The sequence below is a fragment of the Hydractinia symbiolongicarpus genome, chromosome 11 (assembly GCF_029227915.1).
Source record: "Hydractinia symbiolongicarpus strain clone_291-10 chromosome 11, HSymV2.1, whole genome shotgun sequence".
NCBI classification, from domain to species: domain Eukaryota; kingdom Metazoa; phylum Cnidaria; class Hydrozoa; order Anthoathecata; family Hydractiniidae; genus Hydractinia; species Hydractinia symbiolongicarpus.
Window position 1 is genome coordinate 23,395,152 of NC_079885.1, and position 21,122 is coordinate 23,416,273.

The 21,122-nt window shown below is 36.6% G+C and overlaps 2 protein-coding genes across 2 annotated transcripts in view; one reads left to right on the plus strand and one right to left on the minus strand.

The window, feature by feature from the left end:
* The first annotated feature begins 1,209 nt into the window (after window positions 1–1,209).
* On the plus strand, window positions 1,210–2,986 carry LOC130614539 (uncharacterized). Its single transcript, XM_057435965.1, has 2 exons — window positions 1,210–2,370; window positions 2,901–2,986. The coding sequence occupies exon 1, from the start codon at window positions 1,560–1,562 to the stop codon at window positions 2,079–2,081; it is 522 nt and encodes a 173-aa protein (XP_057291948.1). The 5' UTR covers window positions 1,210–1,559; the 3' UTR covers window positions 2,082–2,370; window positions 2,901–2,986.
* A 1,580-nt stretch (window positions 2,987–4,566) lies between these two features.
* The window catches only part of LOC130614849 (centrosomal protein of 112 kDa-like), a 47,474-nt gene continuing 30,918 nt past the window's right edge, over window positions 4,567–21,122 (minus strand). The window contains exon 14 of the mRNA XM_057436310.1: window positions 4,567–11,505. Within this exon, the coding sequence (XP_057292293.1) occupies window positions 11,464–11,505 (42 nt within the window). The 3' untranslated portion in view covers window positions 4,567–11,463. The remainder of the gene's footprint in view (window positions 11,506–21,122) is intronic.

Consider the following 21,122-nt stretch of genomic DNA (forward strand, 5'->3'; position numbering starts at 1 on the left):
ATATTATTGAAGATATTATTTCGGTTTGTCTGTTCAGTATTCATATTACTGTGGAAAGTTTATCATTTCTTGAAATGAGATCGGTTAAAGACAGACACCTTAAAAAGTTCAACAAAATCAATGACAGATTCAATGATGATACACAAACGGGTATAGAAAAGAGCAAATGGATTGTCAATCTCTCCAACAGACAACTCACGACAGAAGAAACAAACCTTCTATCAAAAGGAATGAATTTCTGCATGACACCAGCTTCAATTCCAAAGAAAGAAATAGTTGCGAAAGTGGAAGAGGCAATTAAAGATCTACCAAAAGAAGAGGCAGACACAGTAAGAGCTAAAGTAAGCCTCACGCTACAGAAAAGCAAAACACCAAAGGACAATTTGCAAAAATCTGAAAGACTGTCATTGAAGGATCTAAAGAAGGACAAAGATATCATAATCCTACCGGCAGACAAGGGGAGAACAACGGTTATCATGAATACACTTGACTACATCAACAAGTGCAACGAACACATCAACAACAGGCCTTACAAACTTCTCAAGAAAGATCCCACAGAAGTCATCAAACGAGAAGCGAGGAACATCTTAATGGAGTTGAAGAGAAAAGAATACATCGACGATAAGCAGTATTACCGACTGAAACCTTGTGACGGACCACCACCGCGATTTTACGGACTACCCAAAATTCATAAACAGGGAAATCCAATTCGACCAATAGTTTCCTGCACTGGAACACCGTTATACAACCTATCAAAATTTGTTGCTTCCATCCTCAGCAAATTCACAGCAAATGACCACAGCAAAAACTCAAAAGAATTTTCGGAATACATCAGAGAAATAAAGATAGCAGACGACGAATGCATGGTATCATTTGATGTCACATCACTCTACACAAATGTTCCCATAAAAGACACCTTAAACATCATTAAAGACATTATCGAAAACGATGCTGCATTCGGTGAAAAGACAAAGATTCCAGTACCCGATTTTCTGCGTTTGGTCGAACTTGTTCTAACCAAAACATGGTATCTGTTTAATAAGAACTTCTACACTCAAACAGACGGAGTTGCCATGGGAGGCCCTGCATCATCAGTAGTCGCAGAAATATACATGCAAGCACACGAGACAACAGCATTAGTCACATCAGACAGACGTCCAAAGGTTTGGAAAAGATTTGTTGACGACGTATTCACCATAATCAAAAGATCTCATCTAGAAGAATTCCATGAACACATCAACGGCCTACATCGACAAATCAAATTCACTGTTGAGCTTGAACACGATGGAAGTATCGCTTTCCTGGACACTTTGGTCAAACGCAAGAATGGTTCCATTTCAGTTTCAGTGTATCGTAAACCAGCACACACTGACCAGTACCTTAACTTCGAATCAAACCATCAGAAATCTTGCAAAGAAAGTGTCATATCTTCATTACTGAATCGTGCCAACAGTGTAGTCAGTGACAAACAGGAGAGGAAAATAGAAATTCGACGTGTAAGAAATGCATTAATCACAAATGGATACAGTCATAAAGTCATCACGCAAGTAGAAAATAAAATGAAGAGAAGATGCAACGGAGACAACAAGGAAACATCAGAGGAATTTATCGCATCAGCATTCCTACCCTTCGTACCAGGTACCAGCGAGATCCTTCGTCGAGTTTTAAGGCAACACAAGATCAAATGCATTCTTACCTCTAAAGACACCCTAAGAAGCACTTTGTCTAAACCAAAAGACAAAATAAACCTGGAAGAGCAAAACAATGTTGTTTACGAAATCCCGTGTAAAGATTGTGATGCAGTGTATATAGGCGAAACAAAAAGAAAGTTTAAGCAACGAGTACAAGAACATATGCGCGCAGTGAGAAACGGAGATGTGAAGAAAAACGAAATTGCGGACCACAGCTGGAGCAGAAGTCATCAGTTTAATTGGGATGAGAAGAAAATCATTGACAGAGAATCCAGAACAACGGCCAGGAAGATTAAAGAAACCATCAACAGTGTAGAACGTAACAAACACATAAACAGCATCTCGTATCAACTTCCTGAGATTTGGTTACCAGCCCTACAGAAGAAGTAGTTACCTACATCCAGGTCCGAAAATGTTAATTACCGTAATTAACTGTAATTATCAGCTCGTTTCTGATTGGTTAATTTTTATGAATTTCGATCCTCTGCAATTATATAAATACATGCGCAACATCATTTTACTTTGCCCGATGATGGGAGAAGGATCTCCCGAAACGTCGCCTACTAAACTATCATTTTCAAGAAATGATAAACTTTCCACAGTAATATGAATACTGAACAGACAAACCGAAATAATATCTTCAATAATTGTCAAGTTATATTACACAGATAATATACAGGTATAAGTCTTTTTTAGAATTAGAATAATTATAAATGTATACCACAATATAAGACTTAAAAAAAATCTGCGTAGGGTGTTAGATAGATAGATGTGCGTATTTTACATGGCTAGCCTCACAAATGTCGAGGGATATACCATGTCTATTATTTCGAGGAGGGACCATGGCTTAGATGGAGAGTCCTAGAGTATTTAATGCTCTTTTTGAGCTACGCAGACCCAATTAGGGCCCGCGCTCTACTAGACAACACCCGGCAACATCGAACGGCCCACATAATGTGCCATCTCCCCAATTTCCCTCACATGGTTTGGGTTAACCCGGGGCTATGGTAACATTCACTCGCCCATGTTGAATCGCCGTCAAGAGGAATCAAACCCCGGTCTCTCTCACAGAGTGCGAGAGCTATAACCACTAATCTACGGCGTCAGACTTTTAGTTACTCGTGCTTTACAGCACGTATTGAACTAACTTAAAGATTTAAGTTATTTCTTTAACTTTTGGTGAATTAAAGGAAGAGTTTTTTTTCTTAGAGATTGTCATGTCCAGTATACAGACGAAGACGAAGATCCTACACAACCACTTGACTCCCGATTTCTTGATGAAGACGACCTTCCAGATTATTTTATCCATACCGACATATTGCGTAAAGGTTCCTCAACAGTGACGAGAAAAATTAATAAATTTATGATCAAAAATGATGCATATGATCCCCGACGCAGTACAACGTTTCCAACCGATTTAATGGAAGAAGATAAAGAAGAAGAAAGGGTTAATGGGCCTAATCTTCGGCTACGGCGAACACTTGCAGGCAATCATGCAGACAAATATTATGAGTTGTGGAAGGTCCACCGAGATTTTAACTTGGAAAGATTTAATGAAGAAGTTGTTCAACGGTTACCAAATGGCGTAAAAATCCGTGTTGTTAAAATAATTGATAATGATCACGAAATTATTAGTTTTACAAGAGAATGAAAAAAAGTAAGCTTTCACCACGTTTGAAATTTATATAATAAAACAATCAGTTTGTGTGGTAAAATGTATTTTTTTCAATTTCCCAACCTGCTGCGATTGTTTACTAACGTGTTTTACAAGAAGTTAATGATATAAAACACACACAAAATTGCCGATAACGATAAAACCTTAGTAGTAAGGAATACAATAACGAATCCTTGTTAAGGTAGCTTACACTGATGTTCAAGAATCTTATTTTGTTGGAAGACTATGTTTTTTACATTTGTGATTAGATTGATATACAACTAAACACAGATCCAGGTAGCGACGATGCAAATATGATTAAAACAATGAAATACTTCAATTTTAGTCCGGTCAGATTTCTCGGATTCGCCTTTTGAAAAAGAGAGCTGCTTTCGAATTAAAATTAGGGCTGAGGATGAGAAACTTTTTTTACTAGACCTCATGTGGATGGGACTTAGGTAGCTTATTGTCTCCGGTAGTTAGCTACCTTAACCCTAGTTACCATAATAAGGCTTTATTAACCTAGGTAACCCTGGATGGGGATAAAGTACCGGCTGCTAAGTCCTGATCTTAAAATCCGCACAATTCGAAACTTGCCACGATGGTAGAACAACTCAATAAAAGTATCTGTACCAAAAAATGAAAATGACGTCATAAGTACCAGTAATGATGTCATACTGTCGATTCGATGGCGGTTAATCTAATTTTTATATGGCTCTATTTATGTGCTTGGAATTTCCAAATAAGGCATATGATTTTATTTTCCCATAGTGCTCAGCAGTAACCGTCGTACCAGCCAGCCTGAAGCACACTACAAGTACTTTTTTGACCCCAACCAGTTTGTTTACATTTTTGCAGCGTGATATTGAGTACATTTTTAAACGTTTTTTTTTATTTGCAAGTGAGGTTACACTGACCTAATCTTAAAACTTTAAAGGTACTGTCCGGTAAAAAATTAAAACTTGATATTACTTACATCTCGGTACAAAAGTAAAGAAAAAAGCATTTAAATACAACCAAAATTGTCTTTCATAAGTTTAAACTGAATTTGTTTACTTGACCATGCCATTCTCAATCGCCATCTTTACTGAACTTCGAACGCGAAAAAGGACTGGGTAAAAACATTAATATGCGCAATTTATGCAATAAAGGAAATGTTGTGCGAGTTAATTGCTATGGTTCTGAAGCAACAACACGAAAGCAAACAACAACAATGACAGATAATGTTAGAAGTATATTTCTCTTGTTTCATGTCATAACTACACTTGAGTTTGGGGAAAGGGGGGGGGATGTCAGGTTTGGTATCAGGGGGGCCCAAACCAGATGCGTGTGTTTCCATCCTTACCCTTAGTAAGACGTATCTCGTGGAAACGTCTGCGTATCTCGTGGAAACGCTAACTCAGCAACTCGCTTGGAAATTGCCTATATCTGAGCGACTCACTTGGAAATCGCCTAAACCTCAGCAACTCGCTTGGAAATTGCCTACATCTGAGCGACTCACTTGGAAATCGCCTACACCTCAGCAACTCGCTTGGAAATTGCCTACCTCTCCGCGACTCACTTGGAAATCGCCTACACCTCAGCAACTCGCTTGGAAATTGCATACATCTCCCCGACTCACTTGGAAATCGGCTACACATCAGCAACTCGCTTGGAAATTGCCTACTACCTGCTATGGCGTATCTCGTGGAAACGCACCTTCATTTGTTAGGGAAACAAACGCATCTTCATCCCATTTGGCTGACGAAGGAAGCCCGACATCCCCACCAGCGCGGGTCAACAGTGCTTCTACCTCTGGACAAAAAACTTGGCAATCGCAAGTAGCCAAATTTGGATCACCAAGAAAACCTTGAGGCAAGAGCACTGGTGTGAGCGAGCGCGCGTCTTTGATGCCAATTGATCCCTCCATCTTGCGTTGTAGATCGTTGCGTGGTAGTATCGTTGCGTGTTATAGTTCGTTGTAGAAGACCCTCTGGGGCTACATCAATTGGTATCGTATGCACTCGTCATGTGTCGGATGATGGTCCGGTTATCGAGTTAACATAAGGGTCGTGGTTGATTGTAGAATTAGTTAATATGGTGACAGTTGTGGACATTGATGCCAGTACATGAAGTGATTGATGTACATAAAAGAAAAATAAAAAATATATAATAACAGGGTGGGTGGGTGGGCAAACCAAACTATTAGCAAAATGTGATGATGGAAACTAGTTGACTTTAGCTGCTCCCATTTTATAGGTAGGCAAGGCAATCTTAGGGGCCTGGATCTACAACAGTATTGGTTAGTTACCTTGAGGGCCCCTAGTGTTCATGCCTTGTGACCACCCTTTTCACTAGTCTACCATTCTAGATTTGGAATAACATTGAGTTTCTAAAGTATATCCTTCAATGATGCTAGTAGCCATCTTTGTTGACACTTGAATACTGAATGCAATCAAAGCCAAGCTTCTCAACAAGGTATAAGTACTTACTTCAGGAACCGCAAGATGTGGTGAACTGTTGGTCCACCACCATTTAATTGCTATGGTTCTGAAGCAACAACACGAAAGCAAACAACAACAATGACAGATAATGTTAGAAGTATATTTCTCTTGTTTCATGTCATAACTACACTTGAGTTTGGGGAAAGGGGGGGGGGATGTCAGGTTTGGTATCAGGGGGACCCAAACCAGATGCGTGTGTTTCCATCCTTACCCTTAGTAAGACGTATCTCGTGGAAACGTCTGCGTATCTCGTGGAAACGCTAACTCAGCAACTCGCTTGGAAATTGCCTATATCTGAGCGACTCACTTGGAAATCGCCTACACCTCAGCAACTCGCTTGGAAATTGCCTACATCTGAGCGACTCACTTGGAAATCGCCTACACCTCAGCAACTCGCTTGGAAATTGCCTACCTCTCCGCGACTCACTTGGAAATCGCCTACACCTCAGCAACTCGCTTGGAAATTGCCTACATCTCCCCGACTCACTTGGAAATCGGCTACACCTCAGCAACTCGCTTGGAAATTGCCTACCACCTGCTATGGCGTATCTCGTGGAAACGCACCTTCATTTGTTAGGGAAACAAACGCATCTTCATCCCATTTGGCTGACGAAGGAAGCCCGACATCCCCAATTTACCCCAAACTGGATTTTTTAAAGGAGACAACTTTGCGATCCATCATGTTATTAGCTAACTTTCAAAATCTGATAATACACAACTTTAAATTGACAAATAATAACTACAATTGCTGTCAATAATACAAAATCAATGAATAAGGATTGTACTTTAATTTAGAGTTATAGCAGTAATAGCACTATCAATTGTTAGTGGCAAGAATAAACTGAGGATAATTTGGCGGAATCGGGTGAGGATGCTAGGCTGAAGAGAAGATATTGTCTCAAGCTCACGTGCGTGTTCCCAATAAATTCGCTCTTCTCCACTACATCCGGATCTCTTCTCCTAGTAGTGTTCACTCTTCTCCACTACATCCGGAGCTCTTCTCCTAGTAGTGTTTTCTGGCTTAACTAATCTGTCAATCACATCCGGAGCTCCTCTCCTGTGATTCCATTTCCTCTATCATACCTCACAAGAACCTACTTTTTATGAGCTCTGGCTTCTTTTGTTTTCAGCTTCTTTTGCTTCAACTCGCTTGGAAATTGCCTACTACCTGCTATGGCGTATCTCGTGGAAACGCACTTTCATTTGTTAGGGAAACAAACGCATCTTCATCCCATTTGGCTGACGAAGGAAGCCCGACATCCCCAATTTACCCCAAACTGGGTTTTTTAAAGGAGACAACTTTGCCATCCATCATGTTATTAGCTAACTTTCAAAATCTGATAATACACAACTTTAAATTGACAAATAATAACTACAATTGCTGTCAATAATACAAAATCAATGAATAAGGATTGTACTTTAATTTAGAGTTATAGCAGTAATAGCACTATCAATTGTTAGTGGCAAGAATAAACTGAGGATAATTTGGCGGAATCGGGTGAGGATGCTAGGCTGAAGAGAAGATATTGTCTCAAGCTCACGTGCGTGTTCCCAATAAATTCGCTCTTCTCCACAACATCCGGAGCTCTTCTCCTAGTAGTGTTCACTCTTCTCCACTACATCCGGAGCTCTTCTCCTAGTAGTGTTTTCTGGCTTAACTAATCTGTCAATCACATCCGGAGCTCCTCTCCTGTGATTCCATTTCCTCTATCATACCTCACAAGAACCTACTTTTTATGAGCTCTGGCTTCTTTTGCATTTCACACCTGTTATTAACCTCTTGTTGCACCACCTCTGACTGTCAGCGCCGCATCCGCCTGCTGTTATTTCCCCAGTCATCTGTCCTGCTCGCGTGGTGCACCGTCGTTCATCTCCTCGCACCTGTACTTAATTCACCATACTTTTCCAGGGGTACACGCACATCTCTACACTTTGTAGCTGCCCAGGGCAGCCCAGCACCCCTAATTCCCCAAATGAAAATTCATTATCTATGAGGCAATATTTTTGACGAGAACTACGACGAGATCATTTAACATGCTATAACAGGCTTAACAAAAAGACATGAAAAAGAAAACTACATGCAAGTGCCTATAAATTAGCCTTTTACAATTCGGGTAATAAAATCCCCATTTGATAAAACGAACAATGGGCCAGCCTTAGCCCTTTCCTAAATGGAGCTGTTTTGGATACCTTGATGTTAAATGTAAATAGCAGTTCTGAAAATAGAAGCCTGACCTTATTTATTAATCACTCTAGGGCAAATGTATAATGGCTAATATGGAAGATTTCTTCATAAAAAATATCAGAAACTTTATTCATTTGGATTACTTTTACATTAACAAAATTAAAAATTTAAAGATAAACTTTTGGGATTTTGTCATTCATTAGTTTTCAAATTTCTCCCTGGAAATTTTTAAGGTTTAAAACCCATGTCCCACAGTAACTTTTTCATCCTTATCCTAATGTTAATACATAATCTATGCAACAGTTTTGCAGTAAAATTAAAACACATAAAAACAAAAAGCGGCAATTTTTTTTTTTAGATCGCATTTTAAAAGTTTTAAACGAACAGCGGCGATAGAAATGCTTTTTTAGATCGTATTTTAAAGTTTAAAATCGAAAAGAGGCGATAGAAATGTTTTTTTTTTTTCAGACCGCATTTTAAAAGTTTATAAACGAAAAGCGGCATTTAATAGTTGTGAACAATGCTTCTCGAATGTTTCTTAGATTAAACGCGCTGGAATTTTTTTTTTTTAAGTAATTAAATCAACAATACATTCCCGCGCAATGTATTATAAAACTTCGCGAAAGATTTTTATTATTTGCTTCACGAGCGCATTGTTTCCCAACACGCAAACACACAGCCGCAAAACGCTCAAGGGATTTAATTATAACAAAAGACAAACGACTGCCGTCCTCCACGCAAAGGTGTGACACTAGCGCGTACGCGGTAGACTACACTTAGACTATACTGTACTTAATCACTCTACAATGACACTTATTTAAATGCCTAATATAAAGGGAATACATAAAATCGGAAGCCTAACCGTATTTATATGCCCAACCATTCTAAATTAAGGGCACTGACAATAAAAGCATTTCCAGATTTCCAAATTGCACAAAAGATATAGCCTGATCGAACAATTTTGGGTAGCATTCGAAATACAGCTATGTGAAATGTTTATAAAATTGACCCTAAAGACTGGACACATATTGCAAAAAAAAAAATTAAAAAAAATCCAACTTAAAGTGAGGTAGGATCGCCTAAGTAGAAATTGCCAATGAGAAGATCATGTGGATCTAAACTAGTAATCGGTTGAAAGCAACGCATAATTTTTTTTTATTGGCGTTTAAAAAGGTTCCTTGCGCCCAGGAGTCGAGTCAAAACTTATCTAAACTACTCAGGAGTGTTTTACGAGGCTCAACTCCCTGGTTTCACGGTAGTTTAACTACATTTTGCCGCTTTTTGCCGACCGTTGCGCGACTCCTTGTCCTCTGCCGTAAAATAGTCGACTTCGGCGGCAGCCGAAGTGTGGACTTTTGACCCTCTTAAACAAACAAATAATTTTGACGCCAAGAAGAATCGCGCCGAAGTGTGGACTTTTGGACTCTTGTAAAACAAAGAATATGTGACGTCAAGAAGAATCCCGCCGAAGTCGTCGATATTTACAGTAAAGAAAGATTGAAATTAATTTACTCTACCTATTGTTATTGCCTCCCGGTAGCCGGTCGGTTGGATAGGGTAGGATTCAACATGTCTACTGAAAGAAGGCTAAGAAAGTTTTGTATTGACTTGTAGCAGGTAAATGGAAGGCTTGAATATATGATTGCGGAATGAAGTTGAGCAATGTTGCTAAAAAGAAGCATGACTGGAAAACATTTATTCTCTGTGTTGCCTGGGATTGCAGAAGAAAGCAGTTTGACAAAATAAACAGACTTTTTTGAGTTAACAAAATTATAGCATTAACTTTATAATGACAACGTTTTCAGGTACATCTGTTTACTTTTAATTCCATTGATTCTTGAGCTTTCTATTGCTGTGCTAGCAAGTTTGAGCATGAAACTGTTTATAGTTTCACTTTCAACAACTCTAAAAAGGCCTGTCTCAAACTCAAAGTTCTTGTGTTGTCTTGCGGTACCCACAAGTAACAAGACATTTGATAACAATACAATAAATCGAATAGCTGCATAACAACTTGTATGTTTGCTTTGTAGATTCAAAGCTTCTGGCAATAAACACTTTTTAAACGATTTCTTAAAATGCCACAAGGCCACAGACGAGAACACTAGTCGTGACTAGTTTTGGGAGAATGACTTCGACAAGACTTTCGAGATAATTCCTGGGAACGATGTTAATTATAAAAATTAGGAAAAAAGCATGGTTTTAATTAATGGGTGAAATGACGAAAGTCTTTCACATTTCACTAAAGAAGTTATGCTGACAGGCATGGAAAATGTTCGTGGTTCTACCAACATAACGAAAATGACTTAGCATATATACATATACAACGCTATCATGATTGACACAAAATGTGTAAATGTAATTAACGATATCTGTTTTTAAATGATTTGTTTTGTTAAAAATTTCAAGTAGTTAGTGTTTATCGCATAACAGCTAGGTATTTCCAAGTTTGATTCAACATTTTAGAGTCTTAGCCAATAAGGGCTACATATTTTTGACTGAATGTTGTGCTAAATCAGTGGTCATTCACTTGTTGTGGTAGGTTGTGTTGTTTTTAATTAGCTATTGCTGCGTAAAAACCAAATTTTATATAGCGGCCTTTACTTGTGCAAAATCATAATTTTGCTATTTTTATTTTATTTATCTGTTGTTGTTTATGGTGTACTATGATCTAATAATACAAATAAAGCCTATTCACAATGCAGTTTGTGTTGTTGTTGTTGCTTATTTCTCTATCTTTCTCCTTTTCCATGTGATTAAATGTTTCAAATAGATTAAATATCAAAAGTTTTATTAGTAATAGATACCGTTTTGCATGTCTTTTACAGAATATAGTTTCTCCAAATTTATAGCCTGAATATTGCCCCACAAGCAACCTCGTCGCCGTCCCAGGGTCAGAAAAGATACAAGATGCCCTGGGGACGAGGTTGCCCCACAAGCAATTATATTCACCAATAACTTACGAAAACAAGCCTGCAAATATTATTCTGGATGTGGAAAAAAGAAGTTTTTCTGGCTAGCTAAGTATAGTCTATTATAAGATTAAAAAGGGAAAACACGGGGCCAAATTTTCACGCAGATACAATTTACTATATACAGGTTAGAGCAGGATCGTATCATGATCGTCTATCGCGGTGAATGAACATAAACAACACTATACATAACATAACGAGTTATCATAATGGCAACCTGGCTACAAGGTTGGCATTACTTGTATAAAAGCCATAATGGCTCTAGGGTGGTTAAAAAGTGACAGTTTCTGGGCTCCTAACATGATATAATATATAAAATGAAACAAACCGACCTGGCTACATGCAATATCTGTCCTGAAGAAATATCTGAAGGTTTCTCCTGATACCAGAGGTACATGATCCAAAATTTGCTACAGTCATTGGTTGTCATTGGATGCGCTGCCATTATAGTAATTGAAGCCAAAAGATGGAGTTGATGATATTAGTAGGTTGCAGTGATAGATGATGATGATGGAAAACCAAACTATTAGCAAAATGTGATGATGGAAACTAGTTGACTTTAGCTGCTCCCATTTTATAGGTAGGCAAGGCAATCTTAGGGGCCTGGATCTACAACAGTATTGGTTAGTTACCTTGAGGGCCCCTAGTGTTCATGCCTTGTGACCACCCTTTTCACTAGTCTACCATTCTAGATTTGGAATAACATTGAGTTTCTAAAGTATATCCTTCAATGATGCTAGTAGCCATCTTTGTTGACACTTGAATACTGAATGCAATCAAAGCCAAGCCTCTCAACAAGGTATAAGTACTTACTTCAGGAACCGCAATTAAGATGTGGTGAACTGTTGGTCCACCGCCATGTAAATCTTTAGAAAGATAATTACTTATATTTTCGCAACAAATAAGGTAAGTTGAATTCAGTTCAGGCTACTTTTTTATTATTATATTTTTACTGGACAGTACCTTTAACTTCCAGAGATTGGGGCCATAATTTTAGTTTTTCCAAAATTCTTAATTAAAAGGTTAGCAAGAGTCTTGATGCTTAATTGAATCTCGCAAAAAAATAATTTTAATGACATGTTTTTATCAATTTACTTTTATGTAGGAGAAATAGGCGATATATCTATTACATATAGTGCTAGATAGTTTGAAGGGTAAAATTAATATCAATCGTTTTTTTAAAAAAAAGGAGAAAAAAAATGAAATTTCGCGAGAATTGATTTTCGCGAATTTCGCGAATTACTAAATAATTTTAGCCAAAAAATTGACAATAACTCGTGAAAATCGCGAAAAGTAATTTCCCTGAGGTCTAGGATATTACACGCAGTTTATAAGAATATCTGGCTGGGATATGAGGTTAAACAATTACGGAGTTTCATACCGCGCAGGTCTGATCACTATAGAGAAACGCTTGTGGGGACAAATTTTTAGCTTGTTAATGTTGCACTCGATTACCCCTATTGGTTTCCCGGTCATTTGCTCATAAAGTTTATACCGTATGGGCGCAGTTGAGGCATAAATTGCTAATTTTAGTATATATTCTTTCCTTATATTTATACTTAAGCCATTGTACACAATCTTTCTTTTCCATTATTGCAAAAACAATACGTAAAGTGTTAAACAGCAAATAACTGTAATATAATAACTTGGAAGTGTGTACAAACGCTAGCTAAATGTTTACACTTTGCGGGAGTTCTGAAAATTTGTCCCTACAAGCCACTTCGCTCGGGCCCAGACCTGCGCAGTATGAAACTCCGTAATAGGTTCTATTGTTCAGGACAATAGGGAAATAACAATAATGATCAGCCTGGTTAGAATTTGAGAACGCTATAAGAGAAAGCATGTAGGTATAAAAAAACGATTATTATATATTGACAGAGTTATTTAAGCCTTAGTCAAAATTATTTACCTTTTATATCACTTCTTTCCAAGAAATTATTTAAAAGCCTTAAATATTATAAAAGTGTATAATGTTTGGTAGTCTAGTAAACTAAACTCATCATTTTTCCCTAAAGCAGGGTTAAAAAGGCAGGACAGAAATCGAAGCGCGAGAGCAGAAAAGAGAGACAGGTATCCTATTATAATAATTATGACATCATCTAAAGTTTTTTAATAAGTTTATATCTTGTTTTAAAACGGCTTTCTGGAATCAAAACTTATTTTATCAGTTAAAATAAACATTAATCTTCCACATAGCTTGTAGAAAAAGTTTATTATTTAACCTTTTACAAATATTTTTTAATATTTTTAAATATTTTTATTCATGGTTCCATTTCATTATATTTTTTAAATTTTTATTATATTTATGAAGAAAGAATAATTTGATTTGGTTGTTTTTTTAATAACTTTCAATCTGCGAAAAAATGTTAGTTTGGTGCTGAAAATGAAGAAAGAAGCTCGACGTAGTAATTAAGGAAACTTTCACGGCTTTTCCGTGATTATTTGGCAATATTTGTTAAAAATAAATAAGCAAACTTAATGACGTAAAACCATTATATACGGTTTAACAGACGCCGTTTTTTCTAGGGCGTTTTAAATAATTTAATTTAAGGAAGTGTGATCACCCGGTATTGGTCATAAATTTGTTTTGAAGTATGTTAGGGCGTTGTGCGGATGATAAAAAAGAACGAGTTAAGTTAAGAAATTAAAGGTTAGTTTTCAGCCAAGTATATGTATCATTAGCATTTATATTATTATTATACATTAGTATTATATTATTTATACTAGCTGTTTCCCGTGGAAGAATCCACTGTATTCCATTTAATTTATGTAGCAGATATATGTCCATCAAAAAACAAACAATACAGCAGTGCGCATCTTACATCTGCATTATTATATAAATGACCAAAAAAATTAAAGGTTTTCAACAACTGCAGTATTTATGTGACATTTAAAATCTAAATCTACTAAAATTACTTGCTCTGACCATCTGACAAATGCGAAAATTATTCGGAAAGAAGTTCCCAAAAGCATTTCAACATACATCTCACCCTTAAAATTTAAATCACTTAAAACGCCACATATATACAAAAAAGCTGATCAATGTCAAACACAAATCTCCCTCATTGTATATGTTAAAATCAGTTAGTTTATTGCAAACCCTGCCAAAGGTTGACACACAATGTAAAAAATAAACAATAAATTGTGCCTCTGACAGAATTTTTTATCTAAGGTGTAAAAAAAGGGATTTGCAAGGACAAATTATAATGCAATAAAACATTATTTGATATATTGCATACAGTCCCTCCTCACCAAACTTTAGACAAAATGCCAACAAAATAACGGTGTTTAAACCTAAAATTAATAAAGTCCTTTTAGCAATTTGCATGCTGTTTTACCATCAATAAAGTAAACAAAATTTCAAATCTCACATAGTATTCTGTCACAAATTTTCATAAAATATATATATAAGTCATAATGAGTCATGTTAAACAACAGCAATCAATCTGTATATAAGTTCATTTTATGTCAATTTTTGCACCAATTTTGCAACACAAAATACAAATTCTAAATAATACTAAAATCTCTTATTTTGGTCCTTCGCATACCGACGGTCTCCCACAAAAGTTTAATCAAAATGTAAAAAATGAGAGGTAACGACAAAATCAAAGTTTGCAAAATTTAATTATTTCAGTACATATATCTACTGCATATGCCCTCTAAAACAATATTTTAATCCAAAATGCCAAAGAAAAACAGTTTGCAACAAAAATCAGTTATTTCGATAATATTGCATACACTCTTTCCTCACAAAAGCTTCACAAAGTGTAAAAAAAAGAATGGTTGTAGGGAGTGCTTCTGATTCAACAAAAAAAGTTTTTTTGACATATTGCATCTAGCCCTTACCCATTAAATCTTACACAAAATTTCTAAAACTATATACGATTTAGAACACATCAAATTTAAATCGAGAAGGATCAGTCATTTCGATATATTGCACGGAGTCCTCCCCAGTAAGAATTTATACAAAATATAGAAAAACAAAGCTTGCAAGGTGTAAAATTGAATTCTTCTTCTGTGTATATATATATGGTCCTTCCTCGCAACATTAACATAAAATGTCAAAAAGGTTCAGATATAACATCTAACACAACAAAAATCAGTTCTATCAGTATATGTCATGCCATTGTCTTCCACCAAATGTTCCCCTTAAAGTTTCACAGACACAGCCTGTAAATTAAAAACAACTAAGATCAGGTATTTTGGTCTATTTCATACCATTCTGTTCCAAATAACTTATAAAATGTAAAAATTGAGTGGTAAAACAGAAATGTCAAAAAGAAGAAAAAAATAGCTTACAAAGAGTATAAAATTGAAATCAACAAAGTAGCTTTTTTGGTGTATTAAATATAAGCCATACGCACAAAAGTTTACACTAATTGTAAGAAAATGGTTGTGTTTAGTAATTCTAAATTAAGAAAAGTCAGTTCTTTTAGCATGCTGATTAAGGTTTTTGCCCACAATTTGAAACAAATTAAATTTACATTTTAAAAATAAGTAATTTCTGAACTTTATTTTCAGAATATTTGGAGGAAAAGAACTTCGCAAACCAAAAAAAACCCAGGAAAATGTTTAAAATTTTCAGGGTTAATAACTTTTGATGTGTTTTGTGGGAATATATATACTGGGAATCTTTAGTTTAAAGCTAGCATTAGCTAGCTACAGCAGCTAATAGCTAGTCACTTAAATATAAACTGGAGACTTAGCTAGGTATAAAGAACATGGCTACATATATATATATATATTCCTAGCTAGCTAGCAAGATTTATTTTGAATGAAAGAGTAGAGAATACTCAAAAAGAACAGCCATCTTTTTCGTAAACACAATTTCCGTTTCATGCTAGGAACTTCATTTAACAGTCCGTATGCTTTGTGAATATCTAATACCGTTTCATATGTAGCGATACCTATATATATATGCTAACATAGAGTTTTTTGGCATAAGGGTATATATATTTATATCGTTATTAGCAGCGGGTTATATATTTACACCTTATGTGCGATTTCTATGCAGTACATCCATAATTTTTTTAGTTAAATTTTAGCGTACGGCCACGTCATAAGAAAGTGACCCGTGATTTCCGTGTCGTGGACTCACAGTTTTACTCACGCAAGGGAATTAATATATAAGATATCAGTTTATGCTCCACAGTGTGGACTCAGTGAGGAAGATAAAGATAAGTTTTATGATGAGTTAATAGTAGTCACATCAAAGTTTGGAGACACTGAACTTGTCATGGTGGGCGGTGACTTTAATGGTCATGTTGGGAAGTCATCTGAAGGTTATAGAGGTGTGCATGGAGGCTATGGATTCGGGAGCAGAAATAAGGAAGGGGAGAGATTGCTTGAGTTTGAAATGGCAACGGACATGGTGGTTTGCAACACATCATTCAGTAAGGGACAGAGTAGGCTGATAACATATGAGTCAGGTGGTTGTAAGACACAGATAGATTACTTCCTGGTTAGAAAGTCAGACAAGAAAGTGGTGAAGGACATGAAAGTTATATCAGGGGAAGAGTGTGTTTCCCAGCATAGGTTGCTGGTTTGTGATATTATCTTGAAGAGTGTTAAAGAAGTCAAGGGAAAGTACAGGCCCCGCCGTAAAGTCTGGAAGCTGAAGGAAGAGATTGTAGCAAGACAATTTAGTGCAAAAGTTCAGCAGTTAGCCCACAATGGTCAATGTGATAGTGACAATGTTGAAAGTACTTGGACTACTTTGAATAATTGTCTTCTAGAAGCTTCTGATGATACCTGTGGGTGGACGAAAAGACCAGCTAGACATAGACAGATCTGGTGGTGGAATAATGAGGTTGACCAGTGTATAAAGGAAAAGAGAAAACTTTGGAAAGAGTGGAAGTCAGGTGGTAGTAAAAATATTTACTTAGAAGCTAAGCGTCGCGCTCGTACAGCAGTGTATAAGGCAAAATCAGAAGCAGAGAGAAACAGCTTTGCAGATGTGTTAAGAAGGGAAGACCAGCGCAATCAGGTATTCAAGATAGCAAAGCAAATGAAGAAGACTAATCAAGATGTTGTAGGTAAGAAGTGTATACGTAATGATGAAGATGTTTTGGCTAGCACAGAGGAGGAGAAAAGGGTAGCTTGGAAGAATCATTATCAGAGATTGCCTAACACTGAGTTTGATTGGGACGAGGATAATTTGTCTGATGATGATGTTGTAGAAGGGCCAGCTATGCAGATCAAGACAGAATGGGTAGTGGAGGCTATTAGGAAATTGAAGATTGGCAAGGCTGCAGGAGTATCAGGTATTGTTGCAGAGATGGTAAAAGCATCTGGATATATTGGAGTTGAGCTTATTACAAGTCTTGCTAACCAGATTATAAAGGATGGTGCTATTCCGAGTGGGTGGCAGTCGAGTGTAATAGTGAATTGTTTCAAGGGCAAGGGTGATGCTTTAGAAAGGGGTAACTATAGAGGTTTGAAGTTGGTTGATCAAGGTCTTAAGGTCTAGACACATCTCTCGCCTTCGATTTTTTAATTCCATATGAATAATTCATAAAAAGCGGTCTTTCACAATTCAGGGGGTAAAATTACCAAAATTTTTAAACATATAATAAAATATCAGCCCTGGCTAGCATTTTATCTATTTTTGTCAGTTCGGCGCGCTCCAGGTAAATACGTCACACGCGACATATTATTTCAGCCTCGCTTTAGTGCCTATCATCCGCCATCCATATAAACAATCGAAACGAGAGACCGCATGCTTTTTTGTAAACAAGAATGAGTTGTTGTTCAGTTGGTGTTAGGAAAGAAAACAAATAATTATTTAATTATTTTATAGAAATTAGTTCTAAATAAGAATTTTTTGTCAAAATTTTAGTTGATTTTTAATCGGACAGTACCTTTAAAGTTATTAAAAGAGTGATTGATAAGTTACTTAGAGAAAGAATTGATATAGATAAGATGCAATTTGGTTTTGTTCCAGGGCGTGGCGCTACAGATGCAATATTTATACTCAGACAGCTTCAGGAAAAGTATTTAGGAAAGAGAAAGGATCTCTATTTTGCCTTTGTAGATTTAGAGACAGCTTTTGATAGAGTGCCACGTAAAGTTATTTGGTGGGCTATGAGAAAATTAGGTGTAGATGAGTGGCTAGTTACGATGGTACAGTCTATGTACAGCAATGCTAGAAGTCGTGTCAGGATTAACAATTCACTTAGTGATGAATTTATTGTAAATGTTGGTGTACATCAGGGTTCTGTACTTAGTCCTTTGTTGTTTATTCTAGTCTTAGAAGCGCTGTCGATGGAGTTCAGAACAGGTTGTCCATGGGAGTTATTGTAAGCAGATGATTTGGTTCTCATAGCAGAGTCGATGGAAGAATTAGTTGAAAAGTTTGAGAAGTGGAAGAAAGGACTAGAAGAGACAGGTAAACACAGCAAAGCCTAAAGTCATGATTAGTAGCATTGCAGCCAAGTGTGACCTTGTAGTTGGAAAGTGGCCTTGTGGAGTTTGCAGGAAAGGGGTTGGTAGTAACTCAATTTTTTGTCAGACTTGCAAGCATTGGGTACATAAGAAGTGCAGTAGTATTAGTGGAAGGTTAAGAGCTGACATACAGTTTGTATGCAAGCGTTGTAAAGGTGAGATTATAGTATTTCCAGCTTTAATGATGTACAACAGTGGCTCGTTAGAGATAGTTGAGAACTTCTGTTACTTAGGTGATATGTTGGGCAGTGAAGGGGGTGTTGGAAGGAGTGTTACTTGCAGGATAGGTTCTGCTGGGAAAAAGTTCAGAGAGTTACTTCCTTTGTTGACTAGGAGAGTCCTGGCAATTGAGGTAAAAGGTAGGTTGTATGGGGCCAGTGTAAGAAGTGTTATGTTGTACGGTAGGGAGACATGGGCAGTAAAGCAGGAAGATCTTGACCGTTTAGAAAGGAATGATATGAGAATGGTTAGGTGGATGTGTAACGCCAGTCTGAGAGACAGAAAGAGTTTAGATGAGCTAAGAAGCAGGCTAAGTCTCCGTAGAATTAAAGATGTTATCCAGATAAGAAGATTGAATTGGCTGGGGCACTTGGAAAGAATGGAGGAGGATAATTGGGTAAGAAAGTGTAGAGACTTGATAGTTCCTGGGGCAAAGCCCAGAGGCAGACCGAGAAAGACTTGGCAGGAGGTTATAAGGACAGACTTGATACAGAGGAAGTTGAGTTTAGATCTAACACAGTCTAGATCAGATTGGAAGAGGGTCATTAATATACCCCGTCCAACCCATGCTAGCATGGAAAACGGACGTTAAGCCGAGAATGATGATGATGATGATGATGTGTATATATGTGCATAAGCACATCAATTTGTCCACCTGTTTGTTTTATTAATCTGAACCAGGCCTTAATTCAAGAGTTGAAAGCTTGCAGACCAGATATAATATCACTTCCAAGGCCTGAGATTCATTATTAATCATTTTTTCGAGGTTCAAAGTTCAGGTTTAAAAAAACACCGAAAAACGTGTATTTTACAGAACCCCACCTTAACTGCGTCGAGAGAATGAAAATTTTGTTATTGATTTAATGACTTTCAATCTATAAAAACATGATGGTGTTGTGTTGTCTTACTGCTGATTTACAGACTTGCTGATAGAGATTTTAATAAATGTATTTTATGTTGTCATTTATTCCCCTTTTTCGATCAATTGTTTAGATACTTTACGTGTATCGTGTATCTTGGAAAGTCAGTTTTATGGCGTTTTAGTGCTTACGGGGTTAAAGGGTGTTGGCTTTCTAGTGCTACGCCCTGGACCCGTTGGTGGACTCACAACGCCCCATAAACCCAAAGTTGAGTAATATCGCACTGCGATGTTGACCCTACGGGTCAAAAGTTCGACTAAGGGTAATTTTTTCCTGGCTACACCCCTGAATGCTTACTAACTTTATTCAATATGTTTTCCTACAAATTTTACCCGACAACGATGTGAAGACTTCTTTATTCAAAGAATAAAGAAGTCTATATTAAAGGAGATTTTAGAACTCAATTTTTCGCTGAAAAAACTCAATTTTTTTGAAATTAAAAGCAATAGAAAATTCAATACATTTAAAGCATACAGAAAATAGTTGTTTCTCTTTCTGTCTTTCTTCCTCAAAGATCAGTCTGAGATCATTCGCCGCAGTGTTCCACCCAAAGTAGGGCGGCTGCCCAAAGTCGGGCATTTTCAAATCATAACCCAAGTAGGGCAAAACTATGCAAAGTAAAACAGATTCTTTTATCAGTTGAAACTGCATTCCTTGCGCCTTGAAATAACTTCATTAAACTACTTTACTCTTATGAACACATAGTTAACCAAAATTTAAACTTTTAATCTACAACTATTTCAATAATAGCATGCCCAGAATAGGGTAGTATTTTAGATTTTTGACCGACTTTGGCCAGAAAATAGCAACAGAGATAGAAAAATGTCTGTTCTGGGACATGTGCACGCACATATAAAGGAAATTCCAAAAAATGCCAATAACCAACACAAAATAATATTAAATGCCAATAACTAACACAAAATCATATTAAATGATATATATATTAAATACCATACCAAAATAATATTAAATGATTTATACATTAAATACTAACACAAACTCATATTAAATGATATATATATAATATGACATACAACGCATGCGCAATAACATATGCTCATATTATATAGAATATACCCGAAACCTTTAAAAATAAATGACTGAGTATTGTGATGAATGTGGAATTGATCTCGATAAATATGATAGATGCAAGTGTGGACGGAGGTTAATTATATGCGGGAAAATGCCGTGTTGGCAGCATTACATGATGTTTATCACGTATAATGGTGGATGCTGTCCTTGTAAAAAACACTTAGTTAGAGTCTAATTTTCATAAATAAACAGGATGTTTAAATTTTATGGAAATAATATTGAAACAGGCGACTTCTATAACAATTAACTGCATTTAACATCCTCGATATAAAGATCGAAAACATTGTACTTAGCGATCCAATACAAGCTAATAATAATGGTAAAGATGGGCGATTCGTTATAGGTTGCAAAAATGATAATAGAATTACCGCCCTACTAATCAGAACACCAGGGGGCTTATATAGCAATGGAGCATCGAGATATGATGAGAGTTTCCCACTTACGATGTCATTTAACTTACGGAAGC

Excerpts from the sequence above, each read along its gene's own strand:
- LOC130614539 (XM_057435965.1), top strand. The coding sequence starts at position 1,560 with ATGAAGAGAAGATGCAACGGAGACAACAAGGAAACATCAGAGGAATTT.